This window comes from Trachypithecus francoisi, unplaced genomic scaffold (assembly GCF_009764315.1).
Source record: "Trachypithecus francoisi isolate TF-2019V2 unplaced genomic scaffold, Tfra_2.0 Lachesis_group4, whole genome shotgun sequence".
NCBI lineage: Eukaryota > Metazoa > Chordata > Mammalia > Primates > Cercopithecidae > Trachypithecus > Trachypithecus francoisi.
The window spans coordinates 2,540,831-2,561,928 of record NW_022681469.1 but is presented as its reverse complement, the minus strand read 5'-3'; the positions used below and the strand labels follow the sequence as shown (position 1 = coordinate 2,561,928).

The following is a 21,098-nucleotide window of genomic DNA, read 5'->3' as shown; positions in this document are numbered from 1 at the left end:
AGAATACTTTTGCAGAAGAAAGACGTTTTAAAGGATTTTACTTTACCCTTGTTCCTTTTGGCATTGCTGTTTCATCAACCAATAGGCAAAGAATGTTACACGCCACCAAGAGCACCGAGATGGACTACAAGACAAACAGCAAACTGTCAGCTCCCAAGACTTCTTACCAATACAAAATATTAAAATCTAGGTCACCAAATACATGTTTCAGAATAGAGGGAAAGCAGTCAAGACCAAAAGGCTATATATAAAACTAAAATAATCAGACTACAAACAAGAGTTGAAGAAATTCTAAAAGATTCTGCAAGTTATTGTAATTTCAAAGCTTGTGATAAAAGCTGGTAGCACAGATCCTTCTACTAAGTGATCTCACCATTTGGAAACACACAACTCCACAGACTTCAAAAAGTGGTAAAATATTACAGAACTAATTTCATAATGTAATTTTCATATTTTATCAAAAAATTTAAAGCGGGTTATCTGCAACACCTTGTTTTCTTAATTTTTAATGAAAACAAAGACTGAATTTCCTCCTTTCATGAAGAAACAGAAAATCTTCAGAATTTTTTTTAAATTGCCATTAATTTCCATTTTTGCTTTATTGGCTTTTCATAAATAAAGGCATAGATGGATTTTAATCCTGTTGATAGAAAACCAGTTTACAAGAAACCATTTATCTGAGGGAGCTGCCATACTCAAATGCTAAAGTAAATAATATATAATTTGCTTTTATTTAACTAGGCAAATAAATTCTTACTGTCTCAATAAGAAGGAGAACCATAACAGCGGGATACACCAAATTTCTTTCCCATGCTGAAGCCTTTTTTCGCCTCTCTATTAAAAGGAAAAACAAAATAAAACAAAGTTTTCTCCAGATTAACATTTTCATTCCATAATGCTATAATCTGTTTTTTACATAATTTCTTCTGAAAAAACACAAATTACTTTTAATTTTCCTCCACAAACTATAAAAACTAGAGATAGGGCCTTTCTCTGTCACCCAGGCTAGAGCACAATGGTATAGCCACAGCTCACTGCAACCTCCTAGGCTCAAGTGATCCTCCCATCTCAACCACCCGAGTAGCTGGGACTACAGGTACGTGCCACCATGCCTGGCTAATTTTTTTATTTTATTTATTTTTTGTAGAGACAGGGTCTTGCTATGTTGCCCAGGTTGGTCTTGAACTCCTGGGCTCAAACAATCCTCCCACCTCAGCTTCCTAAAGTGCTGGGATTATAGGCAAGAACTACCATACCTGGCCAGAAATCAGAGTTTTAAGCCCAGTTTGCTACATTAAACGCCTCATAAGAGAGAACGGAGCAGAAGCAATTCCGTGATGCTTGAATTTCAGCTCTGTGAAGACATCTCAATTGTTCAGGAAATATACTGTTCTGAAACCAGACCCCCACAAATACTGAGGGCCTACTATATTTGTATTTCATATAGATCTACATATTGATACATAACTGAATGAATAAAGTTATATGAATAAAAATCCCGTCTATTCTTTTTTTTTTTTTTTTTTGAGACAGAGTCTCGCTCTCCCAGGCTGGAGTGCAGTGGCATGATCTCGGCTCACTGCAACTTCTGCCTGCTAGGTTCAAGTGATTCTCCTGCCTCAGCCTCCCAAGTAGATGGTACTACAGGCGTACGCCACCACACCTGGCTAATTTTTTGTATTTTTAGTAGAGTCGGGGTTTCACCATGTTAGCAAGGATGGTCTCGATCTCCTGACCTCGTGATCTGCCCACCTCGGCCTCCCGAAGTGCTGGGATTACAGGTGTGAGCTACCACGCCCGGCCCTCTTCTATTCTTAATATCCCAAAGATAAACACTTCTAGTTTTCTAAAGGCTGGACGCAAACTTCTACTTTTACCTACAACAGCAATCCTCATGCTAAGAACAAGTAGAAAAGATTAATCAAACTTAATTTTTAAAAAAAAATCTGTATGAACATATCAGAGAGCTACCAAGACAATGAAAATTGAGGGGCCAATATTCTGTGAAGTGAACTGAGCTAAGACCTCCAATTTGTACTACACCTTCTGCTGCAAGGCATTTCCCAACATGTAAATGGCACAGACCCAAGAGGCTGAGAAATCAATGGGTAAAAGGCAATGATTCTAAAGCAAACCTTTCAGCAAACTCAACAGAGCCAAAAGGACAGACACTGGCATTTGGGGGTACCAACACAGTCAAAATTTGAGACGCTATGATCATACAGAAAAGAAAAGGGCAAAGAAGTGAGCCTGGCAGACAGTGCCACTTTCCCTTCAAGACATCAGTGGCTAAGAGGCCGAGAAGAACAACAGAAAGATGCAACTATGAGGCTGAGAAGCCAAGCAAAGCTTCTGTCAGGCTCCTGTTTCTTGAGAAGTAAAAACTAAAATGTATTAAGAAAATGGGGTCACAGTCAATAACTAAGCAACTAGGCTTTCCATTAGGACCAATGAAAAGCTATACCCTAGTATGAGGGAAGGCCAAAGTAAAAACAGACCAGTCGTCGTAAAGACCAAAGTCTGGCCTTGAATGATCTCAAGTCTAATGGATTAGACTGATATGTCCCTACTCTAATTGTCTGCCAGAAGCAAAAGTACATTCTCCCCCAAAAGAAGAAAACATCATACAGAGTTTCTATAGTTTTGTATAAGAAATATCTGGCATTCAATTACACATTACCATATATAGGAAAAAGAGGCCGAGCGCGGTGGCTTAAGCCGGTAATCCCAGGACTTTGGAAGCCCGAGGCGGGCGGACCACTAGTTCAGGAGTTTGAGACCAGCCTGGCCGACATGGTGAAACCCCGTCTCAACTAAAAATACAAAGAATTAGCCGGGCATGGTGGCGGGCACCTGTAATCCCAGTTACTTGGGAGGCTGAGGCAAGAGAATCATTTGAACTCATGAGCCAGAGGTTGCAGCAGGCTGAGATCAGGCTATTGCACTCTAGCCAGGGCAACAAGAGCAAAACTATCAAATAAATAAATAAATAAATGGAAAAAGAGGGGAAAAAAAGACAACAGAAACAGACCTCCAGGTGATTCACATTTTGGATTTATCAGAAAGATGCTTTAAAATAAATGATTAACATATTCAATAAAATAAGTGATAAATGGAAAATTTTGCAAGTAAATTTAAATCTATAAAACATAAACAGAAAATCTAGAACTGAAAAATAATGTAACTAAAATGAAAAATTCAATAGTTTTGACAATAGTTATGACATAGCTGAAAGAAAGCGAAATGGAAGACAGACCAATAGAAAATATCAGACTGAAGCATGAAGATACAAAAGGAGATAATTACAGAAAAGAATATAAGAATGACAAAGTTTAGCATATGTGTAACTGCAGCCTGAGGAAATAAGAGAGAATGGAGCAGAAGCAATATTTGATAAGACAATGGCCAAGAATTTTCCCAAACAGATAAAAGACATCAAGTCAGTATCATGAAGTGACACATAGATTTCAAGATAAATACAAAGAAAACCAAATCTAAGCACATCAGAGTAAAATTGCTAAACAAAGACAAAAGGAAAATCTTTAAAGCCCTTTGAAATAGCAACAACATGACTTTCAACCAGAAACCAGAAGACAGTAGAATGACATCTTTCCAATGCTGATAACTAGCAAACAAAAATTTTTAGTATGTTTTCCAATAAACAAAAACTGAGAGAATCTATTACCAGCAAACCTGTGTTTTTCAAACAGAAGCTAAATGAACGTTAGAAACATAAAACTCAAAATACAAATCAGGAACATATGAATCAGAATACCAACGAAACACCACTTTACATCCACTAAGTTGGTAAAAATTTTAAAGTCCAACATTGTCAAGTATAGGCAAGGATATGGAGCAACTGGAATCCTACTCACGCCTAGCAGGAATGCAGACTAATACAACTATGTGAGAAAACCATGTGGCTTTATCTACAAAAGTTGCACAGGCACATATACAATGATCTTGTAATTCCATATCTAGTATGTACCCTGAAAAAACATATATACCAAGAGATACATACCAGAATGATTATAGCAACACTATTTGTAACAGCAAAAAACTAGAATCACATCTAATATCCACCGACAGCAGGATGACTGAAGTAACTTCAGGAAATATATTATCATCAACAGAAATGAAAATAAATGAACACCATTATATAATTTTCAAGAACATAGCACTGGACTTCCACTTCCAAAGGCGCAGCAACAACAGGAACCACATTTGTCATCCAGAGTCTGACACAATTAAGACACCAAAAAGTACACAGATAAGAAACAACAGTTTCCAAGACAGTGGACATCTGATTGTGGAAGAACAATGACGCCTGAGACACAGGAAACAAACCACACAAGCCCTTTCTGACCCAGCTTACTGTCCTGAGAGTTTCCAGGCCATGATGCAGGAAGGAGGAACACAAGCTGAGCCCAGCTCATCCCTTGACTTGAGAGCACGAACTGGGAATCTGGGGAGACTATGTCAGCTGGAGTCTGTGCAGCAAAGTACCAGACAGGAAACTAAAGCACAGAAAAAGAACTCCAAGGATCTGCAAAGAGTCACCCTTGAGTATTCAGTAAAGAATTCAGTAAAAAATTCTCAAGTATATCGGCTCAGGCGTGTGAAGAAACAACCCATGGCTGAAGAAAGAACCACCCAAAACATGCAAAGAAACAACACTCGACAACCACAGAAGGCCAAAAATAGTTGCTTCTCCCACAAGACAGTACAGAACCTCATCAATCACAGGACATTGGATAGAATTTGTAAAAGGGTCTTGCCTCAGCAGCGGGGAATACTTAGCCCTAGATGCAATGATCCCCTGGTCCAGCCTAAAAAGTCTTCAGAACAAGACACAATAATATCAAACTGTTTCCAAGTAACTTAACTGCATTCCAGAACAAAGTTCCTCACTTACAGAACTACTAAAAGTGGCCAGGCGTCATGGCTCATGGCTCATGCCTGTAATCCCAGTACTTTGGGAGGCCAAGGCGGGCACAACACTTCAGCCCAGGAGTTTGAGATCAGCATGATCAGCATGGCCAATATGGCAAAATTCCATCTCTACCAAAAAACACAAAAAATTAGCCAGCTGTGATGGCATGCACCTGTGGTCTCAGCTACTCAGGAGGCTGAGGTGGGAGGATCGCATGAGCCGGGGAGGCAGAGGTTGCAGTGAGTCGAGATTGCACCATTGCACTCTAGCCTGGGTGACAGAGTGAGACTCTGTCTCAAAAAACAAAACAAAAGAAATACTGTAAGTGAGGCACCCAACAAGGGTAAAATCTCACCTGAAAAGGTGAAATTCAAAATATCTATTTTCTAATCAAAAGTTTCCAGACATGCAAAGAAGCACAAAAATACTAGTGATTATGAGGAAAAAAATCAATCAATCAAAACGTATCAAGAAGTAACACAAACGTTAGAAGGAGCAGACGAAAACATTGTAAGTGTTGTCTATATTCTATATTTTCACAAAGATGGAGGACACAGATTGAACGTGTTAATTAGAGACATAATAGAAGATACAAAACACGCCCAAACAGACCCCCTAGAGATGAAAACTGCAGACTGCAGAAAAACAAAAAAGCAAAACCACTAGATGAAAGGCAGATTGGACGTGCAGAAGATTGGTGACAGTGAAGACATAGCTATAGACACGAACCAAAATGACACACAGCAAGAAAAAAAAACTAAAAAATAAAGGAACATCCTTAAGCTATAGCCTAAAATACATGTAATTGGAGTCCCCAAAAAGGAAAGCATGAGAGGAAAAGAAAAAATATTTGGAGAAGTAATGGTCAAAAAATGTCCAAATTAGTTGAAAACTATAAACTCCTAGCTCTAAGAAACACAAAGAAAACTACTCTAAGGCATATCACAATCAAATCGTTCAAAATCAATAATAAAGACATCTTAAAAGCAGATACAGAAAAAAGACACATTAAAAGATAAGTATGACAGATGATTTGTCAGAAAACATGAAAGTGAGAAGGCAATGAAGCAACATCTTTGAATGTCTGAACCTTTGAAAAGTCATTTGGTACATATATAAAACCAAAAAAAGTGCATAAATGTACATTTATCCTCTCCCCAAACTAAAAGATAGTCTTTATTAATGATTTTGGGCAGGTTGAAAGTTTTAACATAAAGATTTCATAACTGTTCTAGTATTTCAGACTACAGTAAAGTCTTTAATAAGAAACCAAGGCCAATACACAAGTCAAGAAAAAAAAAGTACAATACCTAATTTTGTCTTAAGAGTCTTTACATTTTCAAGTTCTTGTTCCAACTCCATTATGTTGTATTCCACCGATGAAGACAGCCCTGTTCAAAGCAAAAAACATTTAGAAGTAAAACAGAACCCCTAACACTATAGAACAGGTAGCCCTTTAATTAAAATCTAAAATAACACATGGTAAATCCCACTAATTGAAAAGAAAAACAAATGCTGCTGTGATTCAGAGGAAGGCACACCCATATATTTACCAATTAAAACTTCTTGCTGATTAAACACAGCACGTTTCCACAGAGTGATATAACAGACTCTCAAGACTCAGAAGGGAGAGGGTTGGGATGGAGGCAAGGGATGAAAAACGACGTGTCGGGTACAATGTATGCTACTCCAGTGATGGGTACATTAAAATCTCAGACCACACCACTATACATCCATGTAACCCAAAACCACTGGTACCCCAAAAGCTACTGAAATAATAATATTAAAAATAAACACTACATGTTTCCTAGAAAATTTCTTAACATAGTAAAGTTCTAATTTGATCTATTCATAATCTTTTCTTAATTACAAAAGCAACCTGGGCTTACTATAAAAAGTGAAAAAAATCAGGATCTCCTCTTCTGCATCTCACCTCCCTAAAATGACAATTATGAACAGCTTGGCTGATGCTTCCATACCTTTCTTCACATTCAGAAGCACATTCATACATACATATGTATCCTATACATGGTTTTTATTACATATTTTATATGAATGGGGTCAATCAGACATAGTACTTTACCATTTGCTTTCCTAGTCAATTATATGTCCAAGTTGACAGCTGAATAACATTCCATAGTACAGATGTACTACAACTTTATTCCCTTCACACATATTCAAGTTTTCAACTTTTTGCCACTACAAACAAAATGCTACACTACAAACAAACACTACACTATTGCAAACAGTGTTGCAATAAACATTCTTGTATGCACATCCAGTACATTTTGGTTCTAATTATTTCTGTAAGACAGATCCCCAAAACTTAGATTGCTGAGTAGGGTATGAACATTTATAGAAGGTTACTTCTGCACAATATTGTAATAATTTAAACTATGTAATAATTTACATTTCTATCAATAGCTTTGAAACTATCTGTTTTCCAGTATCATCTTCAGCACTGAAGTTGTAACTGAAGTGACAACTCTTCAATTCTACCAATGTGATGGGTGAAAAATGTTTTCTTCCTGTTACTTTAACATACATTTCCCTAAATGTGGTTGAATATACTTCTCAGCGTTTATCACCTGAATTTTCCCTATTCATATTTTCTACTTGTTTCTCTAACAGTGGATCTTTGTATTATTTATATTTTATCTGTTAAATTCTGAAACAGAGAAATTAAAATACCCACTACAACAGTACTTTAAGTTCTCTCAGTTTTTAAGAGGTTTTTTTTTTTTCCATTATGCATTTGTATTTGACTGCTGAGACTGGGAGGTTCCGTTTGCTAGGGTTTTTTGTTTTGTTTTGTTTTGCTTTGTTTTTCATCCTAGACTGTTACATCTTCCTTACGAATCATCTATTTTATCATTTCATAATGACCCTGTTTGTTTCTAATGCCTTTCAACTTAAATTCTGTTTTGTGGATTTTAAGTTCTACTTTTTGTTTTTACCTATCTTGCTTGTTTACTTACATACATTTATACACACACCTTTAATCTTTCTTTTTCTCTTATCCAGCTGAATCTTACTGGAGGTTTAATCTGTATCAGTTAGCGTTTACTGGCTACAGGCAACTGAAATAGACTCACTAGTTAAAACAGAAAAGGAATTCATAAGATAGAACCAGGAGGAAAATTTTCCAGTAAAGAAAGTAGAGGAAATGGGCAGCTGAGAGTTGCAGGTGGCAGAACAGATGGATAGTTTCCTCATATCGTAACAGCTGGGATGACTCAGTCCTGAGTACTCGCAGTCAAGTCACTATGAGGAAGAATAGAAGTCTAGGAAGCAGGTGGCCTAATGGCATGGCTTAGAGTCACATGTCAGTTTCATGGAGAGCCAAGAACTCTGATGAGCAGTTCTGCCAATCTCATCTAACCGGGGAAATCCGCAAATCCAAATCAGGTACTTTACTACAAGAAAGGGCAATAGATGCTTGCAGGAAAAATGATAAATACAGGCTGAATAAATCCAATCTGATAAACTGTTCTTTAACAGTCAAATTCAGTACATTTACACTTAGTAAAATATAGAGCTTGCATTCAGTATAATTTAGTATTATAGCTGATGAAATTTATTTTATAGTTTCTATACTACTTGTCTTAATTTTACGTGATTTTTTAAAAGGTTTTTATCTTTATCAAAATGAAGCATGCACACAGCTCAAAGTGTCAAACATATGCACAGGTTTGCTGTCATGTCTCCTCCTTCCTGAATCCATTTTCCCAAAACTAGCTGTACAGCTGGTTCTTCTGGCACTTGTCTTCCTATTGCAACTTCTGAATTTCCTGCACAGAGCATTCCCACTGTGGCAGGTGAGCCACACATCTCTTCACTCCTCCCTTTCTCTCAATATGGCCATAATGATCATTTTAGCTAGACTGATATTCAATGTCTACATTATTATAACAACCAAAATGCCTATCCACATAGCAAACTATGACCAGCTTTCCTTCTTTCCTTAACATCCTTCCCACCCCCAGAATTAGCAATAATTTTTCTTTTACTTAATTTCTATGTACTTAACACAAATTCAAACCCAAAACATCCTGCCAAAGGTCTTTATTTTCTCTTGGTTTTTATATTCCTCAGTTATACTATTAACTTCATTTTCTTGAAGAAATTTCTGCCAGTGCCTTTAGACCTGCCCACCCTAGAAGGACTGCCCTCTGTGCCTCCTGCACCCTTTCACCCTGGGATTGGCTGCCCACATCTCCTGTGGAGCATCTCTTATTTCCTACACAGCCCGTATCTTTTCTTGATTTACTCCCCTGTTTAGATGGTGCATATCCTCGAGTGGCTTGCTAAGCAAAGGTGAATGTGAGGTAAATTTTTTTTTTTAAAGATGGAGTCTCGCTGTCACTCAGACTGGAGCGCAGTGGCATGATCTCAGCTCACTGCAAGCTCCGCCTCCCGGGTTCACACCATTCTCCTGCCTCAGCCTCCCAAGTAGCTGGGACTACAGGCGCCCGCCACTACGCCCGGCTAATTTTTTGTATTTTTAGTAGAGACGGGGTTTCACCATGTTAGCCAGGATGGTCTCGATCTCCTGACCTCGTGATCCACCCACCTCGGCCTCCCAAAGTGCTGGGATTACAGGTGTGAGCCACCATGCCCAGCCAATGTGAGGTAAATTTTTAAAGACTATACAAGTCTGAATACTTTATCTTTGCTCTTACATTATAGTTTGATTAAGCACAAAAAAATCAAAGTCAAAACTAATTCTCCTTCACAATTCTGAAGGCACTGCTTCATTGTCTTCAGGCTTCTAGTTTTGCTTTGGAGAAGTCTGAAGCTATTCTTACTCCTCTCTTTTTGAATGTGAACTGCTTGTCATTTCCCTTTCAAACTGTGTAGGATCTTTGTCCCCCGTGTTCTTGATGAGAGTTCATTTTCATGTATTGTGTTGGGGACTGATGACCCCTTTCAATCTCTAAATTCATGTCCTTCAGATCTGGGAAATCTTCATTTTGTCATAATAGCACTGTCATAAGAACTAAAGATCAGGTGAGCACTGACAGTACCTGGTTTTAACTTCATATTCCTGAAAGAGGCACTGAAGAGGGTAGAAAAGACAGCCTTGAATCACTGATGCCAACCCCTCCTCCATCCCCCAGCAGTGGCCGCGTGGTGTGGAGAGAGAATCTGTGTACTTGGGGGAGGGAGAGCACAACAAACGGGGGACTTGGCATTGCACTCAGTGCTGCCCTGTCACAGCAGACAGCAAAGCTATGCTGGGCTTAGCCAGTGTGTGCCCACAGAGGGAGCATGTGGACCAGCCCTAGCCAGAAGGAAATTCCCCATCCCAGAGGTCAAAACTTGAGTTTCTCAGCAAGCCTCACCATCACGGGCTACAGCGCTCTGGGGTCCTAAGCAAACTTGAAAAGCAGTCTAGGATACAAGAACTGCAATTCCTAGGCAAGGCCTGGTGCTGGGCTGGGCTTAGAGCCAGTGGACTAGGGCAACATGTACCAGACAGAGTGGCTAAGGGAGTGCTTGCACCACCTCTCCACCAACCCCAGGCAGCAGAGCTCACAGCAAGTAAAGTGACTCCTTCCTTCTGCTCAAAGAGAGGAAAGTAAAGAGAACTTTGTCTTGCATTTTGGATACCAGCTCAGCCGCAGTGTAATAGGGTACTGGGCACAGTCATGAGGGCCCCATTCTAGGACCTAACTTCTGGATGATGTTTCTAGATACACCCTGGGCCAGAAGGGAACCTGCTACTTTTAAGGGACTCAGTTCTGGAAGGATCCATCACCTACTGACTAAAGAGCCCTTGGGCCCCAAAGATCCAGGAGTGATACATAGCTAGTATATGCCATGGGCCTTGGGGAGCCTCTAAGACATGCTGGCTCCAGGTCTGATGCAGCATATTCCCAGCTGTGGCAGCTACAGTGAAAGACTCCTTCCGCTTGAGAAAAGCAAAGGGAAACGTAAAGGGTCCTCTGTATTGCAGCTTAGGTACTAGCTCGCCACAGTGGGGTAGAGTATCAGGTGGGCTCTTGGGGCCCCCGAAACCAGGCCTAGGCTATTGAACAGCATTTCTAGACCTGCCCTGGGACAGAGGGGAGCCCACTGCCCTGCAGGGTGAGTCCCAGGCCTGGCAACATTCTCCACAAGCTGACTGCAGAGCTTCTGAGCATTAAGTGACCATTGGCAGTGGCCTGGCAGAACTCCCCGTGGGCTGGTAGTGGTGGGAGCATGTGGAAGGAGCAGGGAAGAGGAGGAAGGACTTTGTCTTGTGGTTTGAGGGCCACTTTAGCTGCAGTAAAACAGAACACCAACTAGATTTCTAAAGTTTCTGACTTCAAACTCTGCCTCCCAGACAGCATCTCTGGACCTGCCCTGGGTCTGAGGGAACTTTTCACCCTGAAGGGAAGGACACAAACCTGGCTGGCTTCCCCAACTACTGATCGTAGAGCCTTAGGGCCTTGAGAGAACACAGGCAGTAGCCAAGTAGTGTTTACAGTGGGCTCTGAGTGAGACCCAGTGCTGTGCTGGCTTCAGGTCTCACCCAGCGCAGTCCCAGTGGTGGGGGCCACAGGGGTGCTTGCATCACCCCAATCCCAGCTCTAGGAAGCTCAGCACAGAGAGATGCCATTTGTTCGGGAGAAAGTAAGGGAAGAGAACAAGAGTCTCTTCCTGGTAATCCAGAGAATTCTTCTGGATCTTATCTAAACCCACTGAGGCATTAGTCTGCAAGAACCACAGCATTATTGGGCTTGGGGCCCAAGTTCCTTTGAATGTCCAGAAAGCCTTCCCAAGAAAGACAGGCACATACAAACCCAGACTGTGAAGATTACAATAAATACTTAACTCTTCAATGCCCAGACACTGACAAATATCCACAAGCGTCAAGACCATCCAGGAAAACATGACCTCATCAAACAAACTAAACAAGGCACCAGGGACCAATCCTGGTGAAAGAGAAATATATAACCTTTCAGACAGAATTCAAATGGCTGTTTTGAGGAAACTCAAAGAAATTCAAGATAATACAGAGAAGGAATTCAGAATTTTATCACATAAATTTAACAAAGAGACTGAAATAATAAAAAAGAATCATGCAGAAATTCTAGAGTTGAAAAACATCACTGACAAACTGAAGAATGCATCAGAGTCTCTTAATAGCAGAACTGATGAAGCAGAAGAAAGAATTGGTGAGCTTGAAGACAGGCTGTTTGAAAATACATAGTGGAGACAAAAGAAAAAAGAATCAAAAAGAATGAAGCATGCCTACAATATCTAGAAAACAGCCTAAAAGGAGCAAATCTAAGAGTTATTGATGGCAAAGAGGAGACAGAGAGAGAGAAAGGTAGGAAGTTTATTTATTCAAAGGGAGAATATTAGAAAACTTCCCAAACCTACAGAAAGATATCCAAATTTAAGAACAAGAAGGTTACAGAACACCAAGTAGATTTAACTCAAAGACAATTACCTCAAATAATCAAACTCCCAAAGGTCAAGGATAAAGAAAAGATCCCAAAAGCAGCAAGAGAAAAGAAACAAGCAACATCCAATGGAGCTCCAATCCACCTGGCAGCAGACTTCAGTGGAAACTTTGCAGGCCAGGAGAGAGTGGCATGACATGTATAAAGTGCTGAGGGAAAAACACTTACATTCTAGAATAGTATGTCTGGTGAAAATATCCTTCAAGCATGAAGGAGAAATAAAGATTTTCCCAGACAAACAAAACCTGAGGCATTTCATCAACACTAGACCTGTCCTACGAGAAATGCTAAAGGGAGTTCTTCAATCAGAAAGAAAAGAATGTTAATGAGCCATAAGAAATCACCTGAAGATACAAAACTCACTGGTAATATAAGTAAACACAGAAAAACACAGAATATTATAGCACTGTAATTATGGTGTGTAAACTACTCTTATCGTAAGTAGAAAGATTAAATGATGAACCAATCAAAAATAATAACTACAACAACTTTTCAAGACACAGACAGTACAGTAAGACATAAAAAGAAACAACAAAAAGTTTAAAAGTGTGGGGATAAGTTAAAGTGTAGAGTTTGTACTAGTTTTCTTTTTGCTTGTTTGTTTTTTGCAATGTGTTAAAATGCCCTCAGTTTAAAATACGGGTTATAGGATAGTATTTGCATGCCTCATGATAACATCAAATTGAAAAACATACAATGGATACTCAAAAAATAAAAAGCAAGAAATTAAATCCTACCACCAGAGAAAATAACTTTCACTAAAAGGAAGACAGGAAGGAAAGAAGAGAAGACTACACAAAACAACGAGAAAAGAAATAACAAAATGGCAGGAGGAAGTCCTTACTTATCAATAACAACACCAAATGTAAATGAACTAAACTCTCCAATCAAAAGACATAGTGACTGAATGGATAAAAAAGCAAAACCCAATTATCTGTTGCCTACAAGAAATACACATTTTTACCTATACAGATACACATAGTTTGAAAATAAAGGTATAGAAAAAGATATTCCATGCTAATGGAAACAAGGAAAGTACAGGAGTAGCTATACTCATATCGGAAAAATAGATTTCAAGACAAGAAATGTAAGAAGAGACATAGAAAGTCATTATATGATGATAAAGGGGTCAATTCTGCAAAAGGGTATAACAATTATAAAGATATATGCACTCACTGGAGCATCCAGATATATAAAGCAAATATTATTAGAGCTAAAGGGAAAGAGAGACCTCAATACAATAACAGCTAGAGACTTCAACACCCCACTTTCAGCATTGGAAAGATCTTCCAATAACAGAAAATCAAAAAGAAACATCAGACTCAATCTGTACTGTAGAACAAATGGACCTAACAGATATTTACAGAACATTTCATCTAATGGATATCAGAACAAACATTCTTCTTCTCAGCACATGGATCATTCTCAAGGATAGACCACATGTTAGGTCACAACACAAGTCTTAAAACATTCAAAAAATTGAAATAGGCCGGGCACGGTGGCTCAAGCCTGTAATCCCAGCACTTTGGGAGGCCAAGGCGGGTGGATCACAAGGTCAGGAGATCGAGACCATCCTGGCTAACACGGTGAAACCCCGTCTCTACTAAAAAATACAAAAAAAAAAAAAAAAACTAGCCGGGCGAGGTGGCGGGCGCCTGTAGTCCCAGCTACATGGGAGGCTGAGGCAGGAGAATGGCATGAACCCGGGAGGCGGAGCTTGCAGTGAGCTGAGATCTGGCCAGTGCACTCCAGCTTGGGTGACAGAGCGAGACTCCGTCTCAAAAAAAAAAAAAAAAAAAAAATTGAAATAATGTCAAGCATCTTCTCTGACCATAATGGAATAAAACAAAAAATCAACAAGAGGAATTTTCAAAACTATACAAGCACACAGAAATTAAACAAAATGCTCCTGAAAGACCAGTGGGTCAATGAAGAAATTAAGGGGGAAATTGAAAACTTTATTGAAACAAATGATAATGAAAGCACAGTATACCAAAACCTACGGGATACAGCAAAAGCAGCACTAAGAGGGAAGTTTATAGCTACAGGTGCCTACATAAAAAAAGAGAAAAAACTTCAAATAATCTAATGATGCATCTTAAAGAATTAGAAAAGCAAGATCAAACCAAATCCAAAATTAATAAAAGAAATAATAAAAGGCCGGGCGCAGTGGCGCAAGCCTGTAATCCCAGCACTTTGGGAGGCCGAGACGGGCGGATCACGAGGTCAGGAGATCGAGACCATCCTGGCTAACACGGTGAAACCCCGTCTCTACTAAAAATACAAAAAAAACTAGCCGGGCGAGGTGGCAGGCGCCTGTAGTCCCAACTACTGGGGAGGCTGAGACAGGAGAATGGCGTAAACCCGGGAGGCGGAGCTTGCAGTGAGCTGAGATCCGGCCACTGCACTCCAGCCTGGGCGACAGAGTGAGACTCCGCCTCAAAAAAAAAAAAAAGAAATAATAAAGATCAAAGCAGAAATAAATAAAATTGAAATGAATACAAAAGATTAATAAAACAAAAAGTTGTTTTGAAGTTGACAAAACTTTAGCCAGACCAAGAAAAAAAAGAGAAGATCCAAATAAAATCAGAGATGAAAAAGAAGACATCACAACTGACATCACAGAAATTCAAAGGATCATTAGTATTTACTGTGAGTAATTACATGCCAGTACACTGGAAAATCTAGAAAAAAATGGACAAATTCCTAGACACACACAACCTACCAAGATTGAACCACAAAGAAATCTAAAACCTAAACAGATCATTAATAAGTAACTAGATCAAACCTGTAATAAAAAGTCTCTCAATAAAGAAAACCCCAGGACCTGATGGCTTCACTGCTGAAGTTTACCAAACATGTAAAAAAGAACTAATAACAATCCTATTCAAACTAGTCTGAAAAACAGAGGAGGAGGAAATACTTCCAAACTCATTTTAAGGGGCCAGTAATACCCTGATACCAAGACACATCAAAGAAAGAAAACTACAGACCAACATCTCTGATAAATATTGATGCAAAAATCCTCAACAAAATACTAGCAAACCAAATTCAACAACACATTAAAAACCATTCGTGATGAAGTGGCATTTATCTGAGATGCAAGGATGGTTCAACATACACAAATCAACCAATGTGATACATCGTATCAATGGAATGAAGGACAAAACTCATATGATCATTTCATTTGATACTGAAAAGCATTTGATAAAATTCAACATCCCCTCATGATACAAACCTTTAGAACACTGGTATCTTCAATGGAGCCAAAGATGTGGGGATCAAACCATTACATAAACAGGATTTCCAATCAATTCTCTTACGAAGTAGCTCACTCTACTTCATCTGGTGGTGCCACTTTTTTGAGACTTTTGGGGATTCTGGGGTATAAATCAAGCACAAATGGCTTAGGATTTAGTTTCCTTGGGTCTGTGAAACTGGTTACTCAAGTCCGCTAAGTTTTCTCAGGTCTTTTAAATTCCAAAATTTTATTGTGATTTTCTCCTCTCAACTTCTCATCCTTTTAGGTTTATGCCTCTCTGAACCTCAGTGTTTTCATCTGTAAAAAGGGGGTGTATCTATTAGGATACTATATACTGAATCAGAAAACTAAACCCTAATGAGTTTAAAAATGAGGAAATAATTTCATATAATTAGAAGTTTAGACACAGAGCAAACTTCAAAGAGGATTTTCCAGCAGCTCAACAGTGACTGTCCTGCGTGTCCGTGTGAAGAGACCACCAAACAGGCTTTGTGTGAGCAATAAAGCTTTTTAATCACCTAGGTGCAGGCGGGCTGAGTCCGAAAAGAGAGTCAGCGAAGGGAGATAAGGGTGGGGTCGTTTTATAGGATTTGGGTAGGTAAAGGAAAATTACAGTCAAAGGCGGGTTGTTCTCTGGCGGGCAGGAGTGGGGGTCACAAGGTGCTCAGTGGGGGAGCTTTTTGAGCCAGGATGAGCCAGGAAAAGGAATTTCACAAGATAATGCCATCACTTAAGACCAGGACTGGCCATTTTCACTTCTTCTGTGGTGGAATGTCATGGGTAAGGCGAGGCAGGGTGTTTGCACTTCTTTTGTGATTCTTCAGTTACTTCAGGCAATCTGGGCGCATACGTGCAAGTCATAGGGGACGCGATGGCTTGGCTTGGGCTCAGAGGCCAGACAGTGACATCAAGGGACTGAAAGTACTGCCATCCACAAGTTGACTTAACAGGAAGACTAGTGCTCTTTCTCTTTTTATGTAATTTTGTAATCTCTGCTCATTTTAATTTGCTCTTTACTTCTTCATTTTCTTCTTTCTCTAACTTTTGTTTATCCTTTTTCCCCATGTTGATTTGGCAGTTCAATGGTTATTTCCCATTTTTAATACTCATACTTAGATATACTTTAATATCAGCATCACACAGTCCTAGCCCCACAGGGATGCTTTTCTGAGTAACCCCACACCAAGGTAAAGCTCTCACAACACTTTAGTCATTCTCTCATCGCTGCCCACCCATGCCCCCAACTCCTGGATCTTGCTGAGACAGTTTCAACAATATTTAGTTACCAAATGTTTCAAATGTTACCAAATGTTTCCTTCAATATGGAAGCTAAAATAGTGTTTGGCACAAATTAGATGCTCAATATACAGATATAAAATAAACAAATGAGCGAATGCGTAACAGATGAATGACATCTTTGGGAATATATGAATTTTTTTTTTTTAAGAGACAGGGTCACTTTATTTTATTGCCCAGGCTAGACTCAAACTTCTGGGCTCAAGCTTATACTCCCACCTCCCGAGTAGCAGGACTATCGGTGCACGCCCCACACTCAGCTGAGTTTTTAACTGCAGTCTTTATTCCTCCCTTACAACTATAGGTACTAGTCAGCAACCAGCAGCAGGTTGCAAATGGGAAGCTTAATGTTGATCTCTCTCTTCTTTGTCTGGAATTTTTCTAAGTGAAAGTTTGTAAGGGCTTTTTCTTTTCCCATTATTTTCGGAATTCAGGAATCTTACAAACTAAATCCAGATCTTTTTTTCTATTGAATAATCTTGCCTAGGAGTCTGTGGCCTTTTAACCTGAACTCAAGTCTTTCTTAAGCTCACTGATATTTTCTTCTACTTTTTATTTACCTACTTGTTCTTTTTTCTCCTTTTAGATGCCTGTTATTTACATCAGTATCTTAGCTCTGCACTTCATGTCTATTTTTCATTAATAGTTGCCTTCTTTTTGTACTTTTGGTGTGTGACAAAATAGTTCTTCCCCTTGATTCTGCCAGATGATTAATTCAATTTTTGAAGGACTATATTAGTTTCCTATGGCTGCTGCAACAAATTACCATAAAGTTTCTGGCTTAAAACAACATAAATTTATTGTCTTACAGTTCTGGAAGTGTGAAGTCCTAAACTCAAGGTGTTAGCAGAACTGTAATTCTTCCGGAGACTCTAAGGGAGCAACCATTTCCTTGTCTTTTCTAGCCCCTGGGGGCCACCTGCATTCTTCAGTTCATGGTCCCTTCCTTGAGTCACTCCAACCTCTTCTTCCATTACCAATGTCTCCTTCTCTGACCATCTCAGCCTTCACTTACACCAACTCTTGTGATTACAGTGGGCCCACTCCATAATCCAGAATAATCTTTAAAGTAAAAAGTAAAGTAAAAAGATCCTTTACTTCATCCCATGTGCAAAGTCCCTTTTGCCATGTAAGGTAACATATTCACAAGGTCTGGCGATTAGGCCTTGGACATCTTTAGGAAACCATTATTCTGACTACCACAAGGACTATTTCTTTTTTTGTTTGTCTATTAAGCTTTTCATTTTTTTCAAGTTCTCAGTATCAGCCTTTTTCTGTTCTAATGACATTTCCTTGGACGTTCTAACTACTTCTGAGAATTAGGTATGAATTCTTATTTGTCTCTCCCATTAATTGGTAACTCAAGTGGGAACCACTTGTTCTAGATATTCATCTTGGTCTTCTTCACTCAACCTTAAACAACTGGTAATTTTTCTCTATCCACCTCTGTTGTTCCCTTCATCTCTAATCAAGTCAGACACTCCCTCAAACAGTGACAAACCAGCTAAAAGGTATAGCAATTCAATTCTGTTCCTAGGACTAGGGACCAACTGGCCAGAAAAACTGATTTAGGAGGAGGAAACCTCACTGGGTCTCTCTAGGTGCAAAGAATGGTCCTTTCTCAAAGGTAGAGACTGAAAGGAGGATTCAGAACAACAACACAAGGCCAGCAACATCAGACACAGGGGCAAATGCAATCTCACTAAGGGAATTCAGAGGCCTCTTTTTCTAAGCCCCTTTGGGGAATCACAAAATTCCAGTCTTATCCCAGGTTTCTAGGAGAAGTAAATCCATCCCCTTTGCAGCTCCTTGCTCACTTCTGCCCATCACTGAAGAGAAAGCAATCGAACACCCTCCCTTTCGCAGACCCTGAGGTCTCAAATCCACTGACACGTTATATAGCATTTTCAGAGCTCATGAGTTTAATCACTTAACTTGTTAATATATAATTGATATATTTATGAGACGAGGGATAAAGCTAGTATAGAAATATTCAGGTCATGTGACACAAGCTACTAAACTTTGATTACAAAGTTAGTTTTGAGTTCCTGGCAGCCACAGCAAACGGGGAAGCAATTAAGTTACATAATGAATGAGCATTTCCATATAATGTGATTTACAGAAAGCACAGCTCTGTAAGATTTTCAGGTGTCTTTGAATCAAAGTTTAAACTACATAATATTCTCAGTAATAAATATATTTTACTTTTATCTCCATTCTTTATCAATTAAACTGTGTATCTGTAATTAATGCTCATTTAACTTCTATATTTCATTGACTGGAAATACAATTCCAAACTATATTCATTCCCCATTCATGCAAAGATCTATTATTCTAGTAACCAGCTGAAGGCTAGAAAAAATCAGCTCATGAGGCCAGGTATGGTGGCTCAAGCCTGTAATCCCAGCACTTTGGGAGGCTGAGACAGGAGGATCACGAGGTCAGGAGATCGAGACCATCCTGGCTAACATGGTGAAACCCCGTCTCTACTAAAAATGCAAAAAATTAGCCAGGCAAGGTGGCGGGTGCCTGTAGTCCCAGCTACTTGGGAGGCTGAGGCGGGAGAATGGGGTGAACCTGGGAGGCAGAGCTTGCAGTGAGCTGAGATCCGGCCACTGCACTCCAGCCTGGGCAACAGAGCAAGACTCTGTCTCAAAAAAAAAAAAAAATCAGCTCATGAGTTTTCAGAATTTTGGAAGAGACTGGACATCAGAATAGACAGTATTTCTGCTGCCAATGTGAAATTAAGTGAAAAGACAAAAATGCCTATTTTGTGGGTATGTTTACAGAGCTCAGTACAAATGTCTAGACGACTCAATGTATGATTCTTCAAAGGAAAATAACTAAAATGGCATTTCTGAAATGTTGTGCTTTTGTTTGCAGGTGATATAATACTAGGCACACAATAGGTAATTAATAAATACTGACTGACATGAATATAAAAATCAAAACTACATTCTTGTTGTCCTCAACTAAATCATACTTTTATTAAACAACTAGATTCATCTGGGATGACACATTATTCAAGGACAAGGCCACCCTTTATTATAATAGAGCAACACTTAAGGAAGAAATGTAAGCTTTTGTGAGTAAATATTTCATTATAAATGACCAGAAGGAAACAATGACTATGGTAAGAAATTATGACATACTGGAAACAAATCCTGAGGTACTATGTGGATTTAAGTTACCAAAAATTTAACAAATCCTGAGGTATTATGTGGATTTAAGTTATACCAAAAATTTAACAAATCCTGAGGTACTATGTGGATTTAAGTTACACCAAAACTTTAACAAATCCTGAGGTACTATGTGGATTTAAGTTACACCAAAACTTTAACAAATCCTGAGGTACTATGTGGATTTAAGTTACACCAAAACTTTAACAAATCCTGAGGTACTATGTGGATTTAAGTTATACCAAAACTTTAACAAATCCTGAGGTACTATGTGGATTTAAGTTATACCAAAACTTTAACAAATCCTGAGGTAATGTGGATTTAAGTTATACCAAAACTTTAACAAATCCTGAGGTACTATGTGGATTTAAGTTATACCAAAACTTTAAAATATCCTGAGGGACTGCATTATCATTACTTTATTTCCAGATGAATCTAAAATGTCCACTGTCGGCATTGTCTAGTCAATAAGTCAAACTGGTAGACAAAACCTGTTTGGACAAGTCATGAGAAATAAAAAGGGATTCTCCAAGAAAACCACAAAGCAGCTCATTTAAGGTCAATTTAATGGTATTATTCTGTTTTTCTTCCAGCCCCAACATAAGATTTCACTACCTCAAAGGAAATTGTAAGAGTATCTATTTGCATTCCCCTTAGGTGATTGGCAGTTCAACACCAATTAGTTCAAAATTACACTGTTACTAACATGCAATAAAAACAACACCTTTCATCTTTCTTACATAGGTAAGAATAACTTCAGAGCCAATAACTTTGATCAAATAAGTATTTTTGATCCTGCCCCACCCGTCTCTTTAGATTCAGGAAAACTAATAGCTGAAGGCAACTTTTCCCAGCTTTATTCTTAAGCTGAAAAACTAGTGTGGTATTAAAAATATTTTGCTTCCAAGATAACAGAATTTCCCAAAGTCCAGTATTTATTCAATAACTAAACTGTCCTTATAACTTTCTTAATA

General features: G+C 38.9%; 1 protein-coding gene across 9 annotated transcripts in view; it reads right to left on the bottom strand.

Moving 5' to 3' along the window:
• LMBR1 (limb development membrane protein 1) overlaps positions 1-21,098 on the bottom strand; it is a 214,090-nt gene that overhangs the window by 49,930 nt on the left and 143,062 nt on the right. For 7 of the 9 annotated variants that reach the window (XM_033194179.1, XM_033194180.1, XM_033194177.1 and 4 more), the window contains 3 exons: positions 6,244-6,324; positions 758-834; positions 47-124 (listed from right to left, as the gene is read on the bottom strand). In XM_033194179.1, the coding sequence (XP_033050070.1) occupies positions 47-124; positions 758-834; positions 6,244-6,324 (236 nt within the window). Of the gene's footprint in view, positions 1-46; positions 125-757; positions 835-6,243; positions 6,325-8,619; positions 8,743-21,098 lie in introns of all 9 variants that reach the window. The other 2 variants (XM_033194184.1, XM_033194185.1) reach the window with 1 other exon arrangement.